This window comes from Halyomorpha halys, unplaced genomic scaffold (genome assembly GCF_000696795.3).
Source record: "Halyomorpha halys isolate HHAL.00 unplaced genomic scaffold, Hhal_1.1 Scaffold305.1, whole genome shotgun sequence".
In the NCBI taxonomy this organism is placed as follows: Eukaryota; Metazoa; Arthropoda; class Insecta; order Hemiptera; family Pentatomidae; genus Halyomorpha; species Halyomorpha halys.
In genome coordinates, this window is record NW_027105918.1 from 1,230,482 (window position 1) to 1,248,577 (window position 18,096).

Sequence of the window (18,096 nt, forward strand, 5' to 3'; positions counted from 1 at the left end):
CTATATCCGAGGCCGTCCATAGAAATGGTCCTCCGAATTCCAATACTCCAGCCGAATAATTTTTTTCTAAAATAACCATAAATATTATTCATACATTATTTATTATAATAAGATTAAAAGGAGTTGTCCAAAAAATATTATGAGGTTTCTCATGATTACCCAATTCCTAATAAGAATTTCCCCCTCCCCTGACTCCTAATCCCATTCCCCACCCTAAAAATTGTCGAGCTTTGTGGGCGGTACTGCTCAAATATGAATGGCGTTTATTGACAAAACGGAATGTGTAATTACAAAAACAGAGGAGATGTTGTTATTGAACAAGAATAACTTTCTCAATTTAATGTAAACGTAGTATAACTCTAAAATACTTTTTTTGCATTAAATTAGCATCATATACAATATCGTATAATAATCATCGTTATAATAATTTTTTTTTGTTATCTCATATTATATGATTTTTTTTTCATAGTCGTTTATTATTTATTGTTTTTAATGTCTCACTTTTTACATATTAAATTAAAATTAACTAAAAAAAAAATAAAGTTATATCTGAAAAAAGTTTTTTTTTTCCTGAAAATAGTATATTAAATATTGTTCCTTTGTTCATGCCCTCTGACCTCCTGTAAGCATTTTTTTTGAGCAGTTTAATAAAAGTTCATGCTGTATTCAAATGATTAAAAAAAAAATAAAAATATTCAAGAAAAACTAGTAAATTCATGAAGTACCGAAAGGAACCTCGAATAAGGGAAAGTTATGATAAATTGCCTCTTGTACAAGCATCTTCATGAATATTTAATTCCAAGAGATAATTGCAGAATTTTTTTTTTATAAAATAATAATGTGCAGGATAAAAAAATCTTGCATAGATTTACAACAATTTTTCTTATGTCGTCCTTTACACTTGGTAAAATTTAAGTGATTCTTAGATGTCTATTAGTTTGTCATAAATAAAGATATTAACGATTGTTAACACTATTTACAATCATTGTAATATTTTTTTGTTTACAGGTAAGTCCCAAAGTTGCATTCAACACCAAGATTTATCAGGAAAGCCTCCAATACGTAAGATTTTTTTAAAATTTCTTAATTAAACAATTTAATGTTTGTTGATAGTTTAGTACATTTGAATTATTCTGTTATTAGATGAATATTTAATTGCTTTGTACGCTCATAATTACATCTAATGCCGTATACAGTTCTTATAAAAAGCATAGGATAACAGATAATTTTTTATTACACAAAATAATGTATGTATCAGTGTTGGACAAAAGGTAATTGAAATCAATAATTACAGTAAAATATAATTGCGATTACTTTGATTGAACTATTAATTTCGGACCATTATTACATTTACAGTGGTTCATCAAGTAGTTTATATTACTAATCAAAATTGTAATTTCATTTTCTAGTTTCAAATTACAATAATCGGAAAGTAATTGTTATTATTTTTTGCCTAACTCTGGTATATGGTATATTATTCTTAGCTATGGTGTTTTCAAGTGTTGTGTAAATGATCATGCAAGGTAAGTATATTAATATAGCTACATATATTACTATGATATATTACAGTTAAACTATTTTTTTTATGATATACTTAGCAACTTAAAACAACGCTGCCAATTCAACTTCACAAAGCTACAAGTAAGTTATACCTCAGAAGTTTTGTTTCCAGATTTAAGTTTGAAATTTTAATTTTAATGGAAGAAGTATTATTTAAATAAGATTAATTATGTTTAAAATTTCATTATTCGATACTGGAATTTGACCAATCTAATGAAATCTATAAATAGTTCATCCTTTCGTTAAAATTATTTTAATTATTTTTGAAAATAATAACTCAAATATTGCTGTTTCTAGATTACTTAAATCGAAATAATTAATATCAAAGGAGCTCTTAAAGTTATTTTTAAAGTTTGGGTAAAAAGGTTTTGAAGTTATTTGAGAGTCCTATATCCTAACTTTCCATATTTTGTTAAACTAGAAGAAAAAAATATATATAGAAAAATCATCATTAAATGAAAAGTGATGAAAAAATTAGTTGGCAAATATGAGAGGTTTTATATATTTAAGAAGTTAATATGGTATTTTTAATTTACTGTACATCTGAAAAAATAGAAGTTAGAGCAGTTTATATTTAAAACTATATATTGTTAACAGCTATTATATACTTAATAGTTATCAATGTGTTATTCAAATAAAAAATATAAATATATAGGCCCACAATTCTTAAACCAGCTGAATCTGTATTAAAATTTTTAATTTCCTTTTTTTAATACTAGATTATCATGAGGTTCAAGAACTACCTTAATAACGGTTATGTGGTATAACCTTTTTAGAACTATTTTTTTTATTTTTGATAGCATAATACCCAAGCTATTTATTCAAAATTTTAAAATGAGATTTATTTTGGGTTCCCACGTCAGACAATCGTTTATAAGCTTCTCAAAAATGGCAACAGTTAATAATAACTGTATATAATAAGGTTACATTTAAATCACACGTGACATTTAACCTTTTTAGAAGTATTTTTTTATCTCTAGATAATATAGCACCCAACTTATTTATTTCAAATTTGAAAATGAGATTTGTTTTGGGATCATGGCTTAGATATTCGTTACAAAGCTTCTTAAAAATTGTATAAAAAATACTCGATAATAACAGTTAAATAACATGTTTAACTGTTTTATTAAATCTTTCTTATATCTCTGGATAATATTGTACCAAGCTATTTATTACAAAGTTCAAGTTGAGCATTGTTTTCGGATTACGCCTCAAATAATTGTCACAAAGTAACAGAGTATAGAAAAAGTAACAATTAAATCATATGTTATTTAACCTTCTTAGAAGATTTTTTTTTATCTATTGGTAATATAGTACCCAAATTGTTTATTAAAAATTTGAAAATGAGATTTTTTGTATTTTGAGATCACGGCTTAAAAATCTCAAAAATTGTAATAGTCAATAATAACAGTTAAATCATGTATTGTTTAACTGTTTTAGGCAATCTTTCTTATACCTCTAGATAATATTGTACCAAAACTGTTGATCAAATGTTTGAAAATGAGCTTTAATAATATAGTACGAAAATCGTTTATTTAACATTTGAAAATGAGATTTGTTTTGGATCATGGCTCAGATAATCGTTACAAAGCTTTTCAAAAACGTTAATAGACAATAATTAAAGTCAAATCACACCTTTTGTTCCTGTTTTAGGAAATATTTGTTTTATCTCTTGATAATATTGTACCAAACCGTTTCTTATAAATTTGAGAATGAACCTTCTTCTGAGAATTCGGATTGCGCCTCAAATAATCGTTACAAGGCTTCTCAAAAATGGATATCAACTACGACTGATTAATAATAAACGTTCAAAAACTTATTCAAATTGACTGGTCGCATCATCTGTGTCAACCATATTCGATGAATGTCTGAAAGAGTATTTTCATGAATTATTGATTCCATTAGGCGGCACTAGCCGAAGGCTGATTCAATAGAAATTTCTGCGTCAACGTACTGAATAAACACGTTTAGCATTCGAACAGGGACGATTCGCGCTGAGGTCGTTGAACCCTTTGTCACTCCATGATAACTGGTTCTCTGATGAATTCACGTGACGTAGGGCATCCGTCACACGTCCGTGAGGGACCCCCAAAGAACAAGAGTAAGTAATTTAACAGAAAGAAAGGGTGAGAGATTTCGTTTCGAGGGTTCTCTGAGAAATATTAATTTGAAGGTTTGTGACAAAAGCCACATGTGAAGTACTGTTTAAAAAAATAATCCAAAAAAAAAAATATAAATATATAGGTATAATTAAATATAAAATATAATTGTCTATATTGAATGCATAGTTTTTAAAAACATGGAAAAAATAGGAATAGTTTTAGCTTCATTAATTGTCATTATGCCATGGAATTTTTAGATTAAATGAAAGTTATATATTGTTACTTGTTGATTATAGTATCGCCACTCTAGAATAATGGCATTAATTATTGGCAACTATTAAGTTCATTTTAAAACGTAACCTCGTAACGTACACATTAAAAAGCACTTTTCGCGTGATTAATGATGAGAAAATGGTAATTGCGTTCAAAGAACTTTTGATAATGATGGTATGTTCAAATGATTATGAAATAAATCTTTATTTCGGTAATAAAATATATTGGAAGTTGTTAAAGAAACATTCAACAGTCTGAAAAAAGGGTTAGTTGAGTTCGTAGTAACTTTTGAAACTGCACTATACTTTATTTATTCATGGTATAAGCAATTAACATATATTGTTTTAAACATTTAGAAATGTCTCAATCCATAATGGTTGATTGGAATAATTACCTTCGTAAATTGCGTAAACGGAAAAATGAAAAAAATTGTTGTAAATTACAAAACAATGAAAATATGTTATAATATTAGATAAATTTTTATTCAAGAGTGGCAATACTATAATTAAGAAGTACATATTTATTTTTATTGTTACATTATTGATATGTTGATATTCATTAAATTATAAATCTGAAATGTTATATATCACAGAAAGATGTTTTAATAGCATACACTTTCATATTTATACAAACTTTTTTTATTCTTTTTTCGTGACTTTCGAAAACCACTTTTCCATTTTCAAACGTTACTAAAAAAAAAAAAGTTTTACCTGCATCATATCAATGATAATTATTCATTAGGATTCGTTAAAAAATATAGCTTAAGTTATTTATTACAATAAATATATTACATTTTAGTATTTATATTGAATTTCCATATGTTACAAATCAGTACTATATATCTCTAAATACTATTGAGTAACTAAATTAATTTGTTATGATTTTTGAAGATTTTTTTTTTCTTGAAATGGAAGTAGGTATATACAATATTTAGTTACAATCTATTTATGTGATAAAATATGTTCAGGTAATTTTTATAACAAAGCATAGTTTATAGAGTTATAATTTACAGGATTCTGACATGAATTCATTTATCATAGGATTCGTTATATTAACATTTGTAAACGGAAAATAGGCTTCCAGAACATTACAAAAAAAAAAATAATAATTAAAACAGTTTCAGAAGTATAGAGTTGCATTAAAACGTACTCCTGTAATGCCTTCAGAAAATATAATAGAAAATTAATTAATCGAACATCATTTCATTTCAAAAAAGTTCCTTTGTAGGTTTGAAACGATAATACCGCTTTAAAATTCTTTGTGCATATAGTAAGATAATAGTTATAATATGCTTGAGTTTAGATGAGTTTATTATAAATATCTATTTTATGAGTTAGTTTTAAGTGTTAAATTGCATAAAAATACCAAATATAATATACACTTATATTTTATTTAGTGTAATATATTTTGTATTATTATATATATATATACATATATTTTTTTTCATTATCAAAATATGTACTAAATTTAAACTTAATGCCAATAGATTTAATTAACGTTTAACTTTGTGCACGCTTTGGAATTAATGGTTTTATTAAATACAGTTAGATCTAATTCAAAGCTTGCTAATTAAGTTATTTGAAGTTAGTTAATGATTCAAGGTTACTGAAGGAAAAGCTTGTAAAAGTCATGGCACGAGTTGTGGATTTATTAACAAGATATCACACGTCATTGCATCATTTTTCTTGAAGAATTATTGCTTTTTTTTTTTTAATATTTTAATTGATAATTGATTGAATAAGTTTGTTTTTCGAAAAAGTAGTTTTATATTTAAAAACTTCTGTACAATTTACCTTGAAAAAATTTATATTCAAGTATCTTCATATATTTTTTCTATTCATTGGTTAGACAAAAAAAAATATTATTATACTATTTTCTAGTTTCTAATGGTTATTATGACAATAAAAAAAAAAAAAAAAGAACTTCAATAATTTATGACTAAGTGTATAATTGTTTCATCGTTTATGTGTTGCTTATTACCGCTAATGATGTGAAATCTTTATTTGAAATAAACAAAATTAAAGGTGCTATAGAGGAAATTTGGTATTTATGGTATTTTCTGACATAGACTAAGTATACACTCACTTACACAATATTTGAAACTATTTATTTTTTATTAAACTTAAATAAACCTTTTTAAATTTATTATATTAACAAAGAAAACTTTATATTTATAATTCGAAGAAGAATTACCGTTTCTTATTAAATGAGATCCTCTTTGAAAATATTTCATTATTAAATTGAAAAATAAAACAATAATTATGAGTAAATTTATATATTTATGTTAGGTTTTCAGTATTTTTTAGTGTTTATATATCCCATGGATTATTATAATGAAAAAAATATGTGATTATTATGAAGTGTATGTCTCATTTCTCTATTTTTAAACATAAATATAAACATGAAATATTCCAAGATAAGGCAAATAAAGCACTTATATAGAAAGAATGTTGAGTATTTATGCTACTAAAAAAATAAGATTTTTTGTTTAATTTTTTATACCATAACGTTTTTTAAACTGCTACAAAGGTGCAGTTGTAGATAAATCAATTTCAAAACGTTCGATCAATGTCTGGACCAAGGCGACACGATTTCCAAAGTAGCATTTAGTGGCACGCATCCATTGCACCCTTTGCATCTTGGGGTCAACGACCTCAGAACGCCCCGGTCGGTTGCGTTGTTCATTGTTCTTTTAAAAAAATATTTACTTAAATTTTTCCCGTTATTAATAATATTCATAGTGATAATAGATAAAGGACAATAAATACTTTGAATTAAAGTCAATGAAATAACCTTATACATAAACAATATTTTTTATGTAATTTTTTCAACGGTATGTTTTACCCGAGAAGTTTAAATATTATTACATTAAAATAGTTATTATTTTAAACGTGAAGTATTGAATATAAAAATTAATGAGTGAATAATAAAGATCATTAAAATCACAATATAGTAACATACATTTTGAAGAAACTTCCCTCCTCCCATCCCAAAAAAAACAACTACACACACAATTGATAAAAAATGTTTTTCTTTACCTTAAATTTGATAAGAAATACTTTAATGATTTTAATCCTGATTGATTAGCAATGAATGACAAATATATATTATTACTTTTTTATAATCATATACGCTGCTCGAATTCTAATTTAAGACTGTGGTCAGTCAAGATTAATATAATAATGGGGGTCATTAGTAAAATTAATTAAACCATTAAATAATGAAAAATATTATTATATTGTTATGTAATGTTTTCTTTCCTAAATTATTTATATATTATAAATTCTAAAATATTAGGTCAAATAGAAGAAAAAAATTAGTCTTCATCAAAAAAATACGTCAAACCATCAGAAATTTTAACAAAAAGTTACACGTTTTATCATAAAAATGATTACATAAATGTGTTTATTTATCTTTATCATTTTTTATTTAATTGTAATATTAATAGTTATCTGCAATATATATTCAGAATAAATCTGCCAATCTGTAAAAAAAAAAAAAATATTCATGTATATATATTTAGTGATCTAGTTTTCAAATTTACAGAGCTAAGTTTTCATTCCATTTTTTTTAAATATACAACATATGATGAGAAGCTTATTTCGAATGAAATTAATATTTTATTTTCTAAATTATGTATGTGTTAAATTTCAATATTTTAAGTAAAACCGTAGTAAAATTTTGTCGTGTCAAATTACTGAAAATTGGAATTAAAACATGTAATGTGGAAGTAATCAAACCATAAAAATCAGATAATACTATTTTTTAGAAACTTTATATATTCACTATCCTCTATTTTTTCATAATATAAACCTGAGAGAATTGATTAAAACTGCAAATATTTGTTGGAACAGAATTAGTATTCCTCTCCAGTAATCCATATATTATGCCTACAGAAGGCTTTGGTACCCATATTCCCGTGATGACTCCATGCCCCATATACAGAATCTACTATACGGAATACCAACATTAGGGAACTTGATCGATCTTTAGTTAATATTCAAAACGGGGGGTGCATGCGGTCATCGACCTCCCCTAAGGGGCACAAAGCAGCTGTCACAATGAACATGTAAATAGCTCTCAGATTTTTCTTCCATCTCTTCTGTGACTTGAGGATACGTTACAATAATAGCCGAGCCGTTAATCGATCTCATCGGGTTCGATTGTATTAATGATTCGATTAAAATCAATTCACGAGGTTAATTTTGATAATGAGGAGGTTAATGCTTGCGAAAGAAACTGTTTATAATTGTTTCAAAATTGACGAAACAATTATCTTGTAGTCTTTGGTGGATCATGAGGCGGGGCCCTCCCTAATTATAAGAAATAATTTAATTTTTGGAATTATTTTATATTAAATACTTCGTATCAATAAAAGTTAAAAAAAAAAATTAATTCTAATTTTAATATTAAGTAAAGTTAAAAAAAATAAAATAAACTAATTTTTGCAATAATTTTACATTACATTTTTCTTATTAGGGTTGAAACCCAACATGCCCGAGTTCAAATCTCACTAGATACACGACCATTTTCCTAGCAGTTATTTCCTCAAAGAAATCTATGGCCATGGTTTAAATACCACGTAAGCGGTAGGAATTCGATCATCATTGGTCTTAGCTGCGAAGCTAAAGTTGAATCAACTATAAAACCAGAGTATAGAATTAGTTGATTTTATTTGTTTATTTATATTTTTTTTTCCCATTCTTTCTCAAGATTATTATTTGATCCGCACCTTCCCGTTCACATATTAATTTATTTTTTCAATGTATATGATAAAATATATTTTAAAATCTATAATAAATACTAAAAAAATCTAGAAACATATCAAACCTCAGATTTATATTTTTTAAAAATATAGTTAGAATGCTTCCAATGGATAATTTCTCATGCCTGTGTCACACTATTATAATCTAACATCATATGTACTAGAAATATTTTTATGTAAATACAGTTATAAATGTCAATAAATAAATTTAAAAAAAAAAGAACTATATTATATTTATGTATACAGTATTTCCTTTTGGGAATAACTTTACACAAATAGTATTAATATTACACGCATTATTATTTTTTTATTTTAATATGAAATCTAAATTACTAAAGATTACCGACTCATAATAATGATTATATAAACTGACTGACAGTCAGCACAATATAAAATGCTAAAGCCTAGACTCAAGAATTTAAATTATCTACAGCGATAAAAAAAAATATTAAAATAAATATAAACCCGAAATCATGTTAGAATGACTATTAAATTTTTATATTATGATATAAAAGAAGTATTTTTTTATTTAAATTATCCAACCAAATCTCTATAATTCGAATCCTTAGAAAAGAAATAATGCTAAGTTCTCAAACGTTTGTATGCGTGCACTTAATTTCCTCAGATTCATCTTAGCCCAGCTTGTCGGATCAAATTCCTGTACCGATAAGTTTAATTTATTTATATGCTTGAACCGGAAAGAACCGATCATTAATTTCCACAGTGGCTTCTATTTCACAAAATCAATGTATTTCGGCAGGAAATAATAATCCTATATGTTATTTCTGAACACTGGTTCAAAAAATAAACATTACCGCTTATAGGGAAAAAAAAATTGTGTTCCTTAGCTGTAAGAAAAAAAGTTTAAAAAAATTAATAGCAGGCGATTAGAATAGGAAAAAAACGGTGGAGGAAGACCAATCAAGAAGAATACTTAATCTACAATGTAAAGGACTTCTAAATGGGCAATAGGGCAACGGCCTTCGAGGTACTGAGTGCTCCTTGACGAGATAGAGCACGGCTCTGATAGAATTTGCGGAGTGTCCGAGATAGTCAGGGGCTAAGGGGAAACGGCGATAATGTGTCTGTAACAATTGTTAAAGGAAACAATAACAACAGTTTGCAGTTTTAATCTGTTCATTTTCTCATATCTCAAAATTATTTAAAAGTTATATCAATGTAAGATAAATAGTAATATTTAAAACAAATATGTATTATAATCAATAAAGTCAATCAAAATTACATTCATATCTAATCATTTTTAGTTTATATTAACTCTTCCATGTTCAAGCTCAAATAGATGAGTATGCCAAAAATAAATTTAAAAAAAAATCAGTATATAATTTAATAAATCTACAGGAGTATGATAAAGATTTTATAATTTGATAATTATAATTATTAATCGGAAAGAAAATTCTTAATTTTATGTCTGTCTAGCTCAGGCCTGATTTAATAATATACTTAAAATCATAAATCCCACTGTAGTTTTCTGGACATAGAAAATACGAGGCAGCTATGGCACTACTCCGAACTATTAACGTCATATACTAGATTCCTGAAAACGAACTAAAATAATTAAAGTATGAGTAGAAGTAAATTGTCGAAAAAAATATGTTTTTTTAGATACAATATTATTTTATGGTTTATATTTAGATCTAACATTAACCCTGTGTGTTAGGATTTTACATCCCTTTAATATTTAATCAACACGTCACTAAAGATAAAAAATAATAATATTGTTTTTGAAACTTTCATAAAAATAAAACATTTGTTAGTATGTTCAAAATAAAACAGTTGGAATCCCCGAAAACCTAATAAAAAATTCGGAAATATCATTTTTTCAAACCCAACTAATGGATAGGAAATCTGATACGAAGAATTTTACCATACCAATATTTAATTCTTAAATCTCGATCGATTAATTGACTAATTAATTAGACATTAGCTAGATCGATACTCAATGAACGATTCCTAGATTACTAAAATCAACATATCCCCTCCGAAAAACAAATAAATGTAATTATATAAATAAACATTTAAACTTTTTTTTTTAAATTATATAATTGGTTAAAATTAGCACTTAATTTTTATTAACTTAAGGTTCTTAAGATTATATATAATCTAATAAACAAACAATTTTTGAAATAAACATAATGATTTTAAATACGGGTGCAGTACTTTGTAATGAACTAGACAAACGGTTGTGCAAGGAGGTAATGTGGTCAGAATCACGTTTTACCGTCAGATTTTTACCCAATTAAGCGTTAATATTGCTGGGTGGACCCTGGGGGACACCCGAACCCACAGAGCCGACTCAACAGCTACTGGTAACAAATAATAATTATCTGCCACTGCCGGATCTTTTGAGTTATTAGTCCATTGCCTTACCAATGAGTTACCCACTCCCTTTTATTATGGATTATTTTATTTATATTATAATCGCATAAGCATAGAGGGTTATTGACATTTTTATGAATTAATTCTAGTCTAGTTTTGCTAAAATATAAAAGAAAAAATTATATTGAAAATAGAAATGATTACACTTAAGTCAGAAAAGGAATTAATTGACTTCGAAATTCCACAATTCTATTAAAATACACAAGTCTTTTTTCCACTGAGAAACTCGTATTTATGGAGAACAAATAACGTATAATTTCATTATGAAAGCATTAAATTTGTATAAAAATACTGAGAATTTGTCAAAATTACTTGTTTTTTAAGAATCTCATATGTGTCAGGCTGATTGTGGAACGACTATAACTGAATGATTCGATTTTTAATCAATTTACATTTAAGTGGGATGAATTAGTTTATAAATATTTTTGAATGATTCTATTGATTGTTCAACACGCTCAGTTCGTATATTATTTGTCGATTGTAAATTATAGTGTATATAATATGGCTAGTCAATCTTTTAGGAGTTTCACTGAAGAAAGAAGCCTTTTATTTTCTTAAATATCTGTAAAGTGGAAAATATCGACAATAGAGATAAAGAGAACCGATAAAGATCAACGGTTGCCCCATATAATTTTTTTATTGTTTAATTAAAGGGAATCTCTTGTGGTACACTATCGTTGAATGAGGAAGTGAAATTATAACCTTATATAGCGGGAAAAAACAGAGTGCAGCACGTGCATTTATTAAACATTGATCAAGTGGGCGCTGGTCTATCGATCCTGGGGTTACTGACCCCCGCACTTCCGCTCTAAGTCTTTGTTTGTCGCCGAATAATTAGGGTTACGTTGCCTTTTTGATTATGAAATATTACGCAATATTTGTTTAAAAAAAATATTCTTATTTTGTTATAGAGTTCATCTTGTATCTGTTAAAGATTAAAAAAAGTTTTGATTGATTTATTTGGTTTCGGTTCACAACAAAAAGTTTAAAAATTAAAATAGAAACTATTCTGCTATAAAAATTTAACAAATAAGTCCGTAACAATATATGGTTCAAATCAGTTTCTAATTTCGGAATCATAAATCCATAATGCTATTTTAATTCAGAATCGTGTTAAAATTATTATTTTTATACTAATTTATTGACATTTTTTAATATTTATAATATTAGGGTTTTTTTTTTATAAATTATCTACAAAAGACTAATGATAAAATAAGTTTATAATTTTCTATAATGGATATTCTTATTTGAAAAATAAAGATAATATTTAATCCCCCTTCCCTTTAAGATTTGAAATTATACTTTTCAAAATAGATAGAAACTAAAAATTAAAAACAAAAAAAAGGCTTCCGTCTACAGTCCGCCGTCCGCTGATTTTCTCCTAAAATACAAAACCAATTTCTTTTTTTTTTTAATTTGTTACTAAAGGCACAGGCCACCCCATGATGCTCATCGTACCTCAACATTAACACTCTAAATTTAATTTCAAAATTGTGTCCAATTAGATATTTCTTAAGCCTATATCTTTGTCATTTATTAAAGTTTTAAAAAAACGTATATTGTTTTTGGAATAAAAAAAAAAATTCAATATGGATTTGTTATTTTTAATTTTAAGCAATGACTGCTGAGAAATAGTAGACAATAGCGTAATGATTTCCATCGTTTTTCCTGGTCTACTACAACCTGTAAGTTTTTAATTTTTATCTTAAAGTAATGATTTATAAAAACACGAGATACATAGTTATTATTATATTCAGCAATGTGAGATTGTTAATAATTGTAATCGTTAGGAATTAATCATACAATAATACTTAAACAGTTGTGAATAATTGGTTGAGTAATTAACTTATTAAAGGAGCAATTTCTAATTATAAATAAAATTTATTTGAATTGTCTTTTTTTACATTATAGATGATGTGATACAAAAATTAAAATTTCTTTATATTTAGTTTGTATAAACTGATATTTGATGAATTTACGAAATGTAAAATTGTATGATCTCACAATATATATATATATTGACATTTATACTCTATTTTAAAAATATATAACTGCTTGATGGTTGATTAGATTTATTAAATTTAAAATAATTAGATTTCTTACTTACCACCAGGTAAATAGTGTATGATTGATTAAAATTTATTTAATTATTTATAATTTTTTTGATTAACATTAGATTTTTATTTATCTAAACACTGAGTGAGGCATAACACTAACCACTTCATGAACATTGACAAAATAATTTATAAAATAATAATAATAATAATAAAATATATAAGTAAGTATTCACATAAAATAATCGATTTTTTAGAATTATTTTAATATTAAATAAATAAATTTCAGAAACAAAATTCCCTTCCTATTCATACAGATTATGTATAGCTTTATGAAAGAAACTCCGTTAGTTAGTTTTTAATCAGATTTATTATTAATTTATTTGAATGATCTTTAGTCTCTTATTCAGTATTGCTCTGGGATTTATTAATTCATAGTGTGTTTATTCAAAATTATTATAAAGTAGAACAACTTAATATAATAAAAAATTCTTTTTCTCATGATCTGAGATTAAAATTTCCTTTTGGACCGGTTGTTGTGTAGTAATTCCTCACCCATTGCCCCACTCTCGGTTTCGGTATTTAGTGAATGTACCCATGGTTTGACCAAGATTGTTTTAGAACCCGTAATTCTAGTTTTTGTACTATTAAAATCTAAAAATAAACACTGGTTTTGCAACTCTTGTTCTTGGAAATATATCCTTAGTCCAAAAGGCTCAACAAATTATCATAAATAACTTTATTTTCTTACTTTAATTAAACTATATTTCAACAAAGTAAGCTTTAAGATCCTTTTTTTTTTTTTTTAATTTGTTTATTCGATGATATTATATTTGTAAAAGAATATTTATTTCACTGGGAAACAAAATATAATCCCATTGAAATCTATCAATAGTGTCAACAGTTAAATAAATTATATAAAAAAATAAATTGTAAGTATTCAATTCTGATAATGTGTATTTTTTTTTACGTTATTGTGTTGTCATGTTTATCAGTGCAGCGTTTGTGCCCTATCTTGTTGTGTTGAGCAATAGTTATCTACTGATTGTATTAGTATGCCAAATCAACGAGGATTTTAAACATTGAATAAGTTTTAGATTTACAATTTTTTTTTATTAATTCCTTATTTATCTAATTTAATTAATAAATATACTTAAATTGTGCTAACGTATTCTTACTATTCCTAAAAAAGTATTTCCTTTGAAATTACAGTTCATATTTATATTAAATTTTTATTTTACTACAATATATATTAGGGAATTATAAATTGATGATATTAACATATTATTTAACATTACTAGCCATAATAAATTTATTTTGTAAGCTATTGTTTCGTGAAAAAATCATATCTCAAAAATCGATGATTGGGACGGGGTATCCCAATAAGGATGCCTGGATATACATTTTTTTGATAGTATAAAAATCGTTTTGTTGATATATCACAGATTAGTGTATCAAGCTTTGATCAACATATTTGATTTACACATTTTTACATAAAAGAAAAAAAGTGAGTCACTTCAGATTTTAACGATTCGGATTATGAAAACATTCTAACTAGACTGGACATTAGGAATAACATGAGAAGATTTTTTACTAGCCGTTGGACGGCTATATAATCGAAGAACGAAGAGTCCCAAAAGGTACTGTACCCCATTTTTTAATACAGATATTTAAGTTTCTAAAGTTCTCCCCCACTCTTATGCTTATATCAAAGTATAACTTATAGCAAATATATTTTATTTAAAAAAATGTATTTATCATTTTTTATATGATGCTGAATAAAAAATTAATATTTTCTCAACATATTCTACATTATATTTTGAAGTGTACCTTAAGAAATATATTGTATTAGATCGTACTTTTATATTATATTATATAGTAAAATATTAAATTGATGTGATATCATGTAGCAAGATATTACTGTCTTATATAACATAATTACGTATTTATAAATATAAGCGAAGACGTGTACTTTTCTTATTTTTATGTGTTTCGTTTTTGACATTTAACTGTTTTATTTTACGTTACACAATTTTTACTTAGTACATTCCATTGTATAGCTATGATGGCTCCAAAGAAATCAATAATACTCTTTTAATACTTTAGAACAATCAAGGCATTATTTTAGAAATTAATCTACTCAACCATGAGGAACAACCTGTGTAAAAATGATAATTATAGATTGGTTTCTGACTTCAAGATATCTTTCGAGATGTTTCTAGAATGAAGCATTAATTTTTTTTAAATAACATGAAGCTTTTTTCGAACTTCAAAACTTAAGAGACGATTAGTTTTATTGAACTTATATTTTATAAAAAATTCGTTTAAAATTTGATGACTTTTTAGAGAATATATATTGATGCATATTCATACAGTGCATGTAATTGTAAGCCCCTCGTCTTTGGGACATTGTAGAGATAAAAAATAAGCTTAAGTTTAAGTTTAAACGAAATATTTATCCACATCCACTTGAGGACTCCTTGAGGGTCTTGTTAAAAAATCTTCAGCGTGATTTTGTAGATGACTAACCATTTGCTTAGGTGATTACTATGTCATTGTCCGAATCCAATTAAGATCCAAATGAAGACGACATACAGACATACACGACGACCCGGGTTCGACCTCGCTATGGAGGGGCCGCAATAGACTCAGTCGCTGGCCGGAGCCCGAACATGACAGTCACTGCCGTGCGGCCTGTCTCTCACCCGCCAAGGGATCTCCTCGGAAGAGTCCTAGCAGGTATGTAATGTATTATTTATCCTCTATTATCTACCCTAAAGCTACATAATGTATCCTGGGGGTGAGTGACGCAGAAGGGGTGGGGGGAGTGTTTACATTACGTCATCACATCGGTGACAATACCGGTACCGCGAAAAAGAATGAGCTCGACAGAAATCATAAAAATATTTTGATTTAAACAAGGAAAATGCATTCGATGAAGGATGGCATCCCAACATCTTCCGGGTCATCAGTTCTTCCTGATCATCAGTGTACATTTTATTGATTAGTGTAGAATTATCTCTCTCCATTATTTATTTTCAAAATCATGTTTAAAAATTTACAGTGTTAAATTTCATATGTTCATGTTTACATTCGGTAACCTCCCCTTAGTTGGCAGTGCGCATGCGCCATTTGTGCTATCCCATAGTGTCTTCTCTCAGTGATATTATCCTTTTGTTTCAGTTTTTCTTGATTGTTTACGATAAATTTCGAGTTGTGTATGTGCAATGTGTTCACCTGCTTACGTTTCGGCTCAGCAAGGAGGCAGATGACTGAATCCTGCTGCAACCAGTGGGAGACAGCGCCCGATTTGCCTCAAAGATATGTCTTCCAAAATAAAAACATTCTACGCTATGATGAGGTAACGGGAATTAAATTGTAGCTGAAACTACTTCGTTATCACCAAAGAATAAAATAATAAAAATTGTCATAACGAATTTGGTATTAAAAAAGTACAGTTTACTATTTGGGTTTCATTAAAATAAATAAAAATTAAAACATTACTTAAAAAAAATTAATATTGAAGTTTATTAATTGGTTTTTAATGAGTTATTAGTTTTGGGGAATAATCTGTGCAATTAATATTCATCATTGTAATATTTGTATATTGTATGGTGTCAACTTATTCATTCCAAAAAGTAAAAAATATCATTTCAAATTCATTTTAATATTCATTTTTCAAAATATAGCCTCACGCCTAAGATACATATATCACAAGGTGTTGTTTGATTTTAGCAGCAGGTTTATTTTGAACAGCTCTCAACAAGATGGAGGGTGGAGGGGTCAGGCTGTTCTGGGCGTTCATTCTATATTTTGTCTAGATATTTTTTTAAAGGGATATTATTTGTGTTTAAGTATCTTATTGGATTATTTACAATTTGTTTATTTCAAAGCTTAATAAAATTTTTATTAATGGCTAAAAAAAATTACCTAATAATATTTAAATAGTAATTTATTATAATTTGTTAAAAAAAATATGAATGTTATAATTTGGACCAGGGAAAATTTTAATATAATTGATAGCAGACTATTAATATTTTAGTTTAAGTGTCATAGTTTATCATCGTCATTATTATGATTAACATTATTCATTTAACAGTTGTAAATAATTTATAGATTATAAATTTCTTTTTATCCACAAATTTTAAACTGTTAAAAATTAAATCAAGTCTAAAGGATTTCTGACAGTTTTATTTCCTCAACTGTTGATTTAGTTTATTTTTTATATAAATTGCCATTTCATTTTAAAATATCTTTTATTTAATGTAATTTATTAGATTTATTTAGCTATTACACTTTATATTTCATTAGTAAAATTCAAGTTTATATTGACAAATATTGAACTACTCATTTATGTTATATTAATGCATTAAATATTTTTTCCTGCTAGTTTTAGATTTATTTTTATTTGCAGACTACGCTTATTTTAATAAAACATATTTTTGTTATTATTTTATTACAATTATATCGATGATTAATTATTTTAATTATGTTTATTATTGATTATTATTAATTTATTTCAGTTAATATTTCGGGATATCGTAGTATAATATAATTAAAAATCTAGATATAGTCTTAAATTTAACATATGAACAAAACAAAAATATTATTGCATCCTTATGATTTATTTTGTTGGAACGGATGGAAACAAAACATCTGTAAATAATTGAAATGCTCTATAAGTAATCTTAAATTTGTTATAATTATATTTTAAAATTAAACCGTAAATTAAAACGTTTTATTATATGTTATTTAATATTTGTTACATCCCTTCAAATTAATTTTCAATATTATTTTTTTTTTTAAATGGCATCAAGGATTAATCAATTTTAATTATGACCATTTACATATAATTTTATTTAAAAAATACTTGGTATACTTGGTAGTTTCCGTTTTACGGTTTTAATTTAATAAAAAAATATAAGTAAAAACAATAATTAAAAAT

General features: G+C 26.1%; 1 protein-coding gene across 2 annotated transcripts in view; it reads left to right on the top strand.

The window, feature by feature from the left end:
- Eip75B (Ecdysone-induced protein 75B) overlaps positions 1-18,096 on the top strand; it is a 180,266-nt gene that overhangs the window by 68,606 nt on the left and 93,564 nt on the right. Inside the window, exon 1 of one of the 2 annotated variants that reach the window (XM_014421140.2) lies at positions 15,817-15,890. The exons of the other annotated variant lie outside the window; for it this stretch is intronic. Within the exon in view, the coding sequence (XP_014276626.1) occupies positions 15,824-15,890 (67 nt within the window). The 5' untranslated portion in view covers positions 15,817-15,823. Of the gene's footprint in view, positions 1-15,816; positions 15,891-18,096 lie in introns of those variants that run through there. 2 annotated transcript variants of the gene reach the window in all.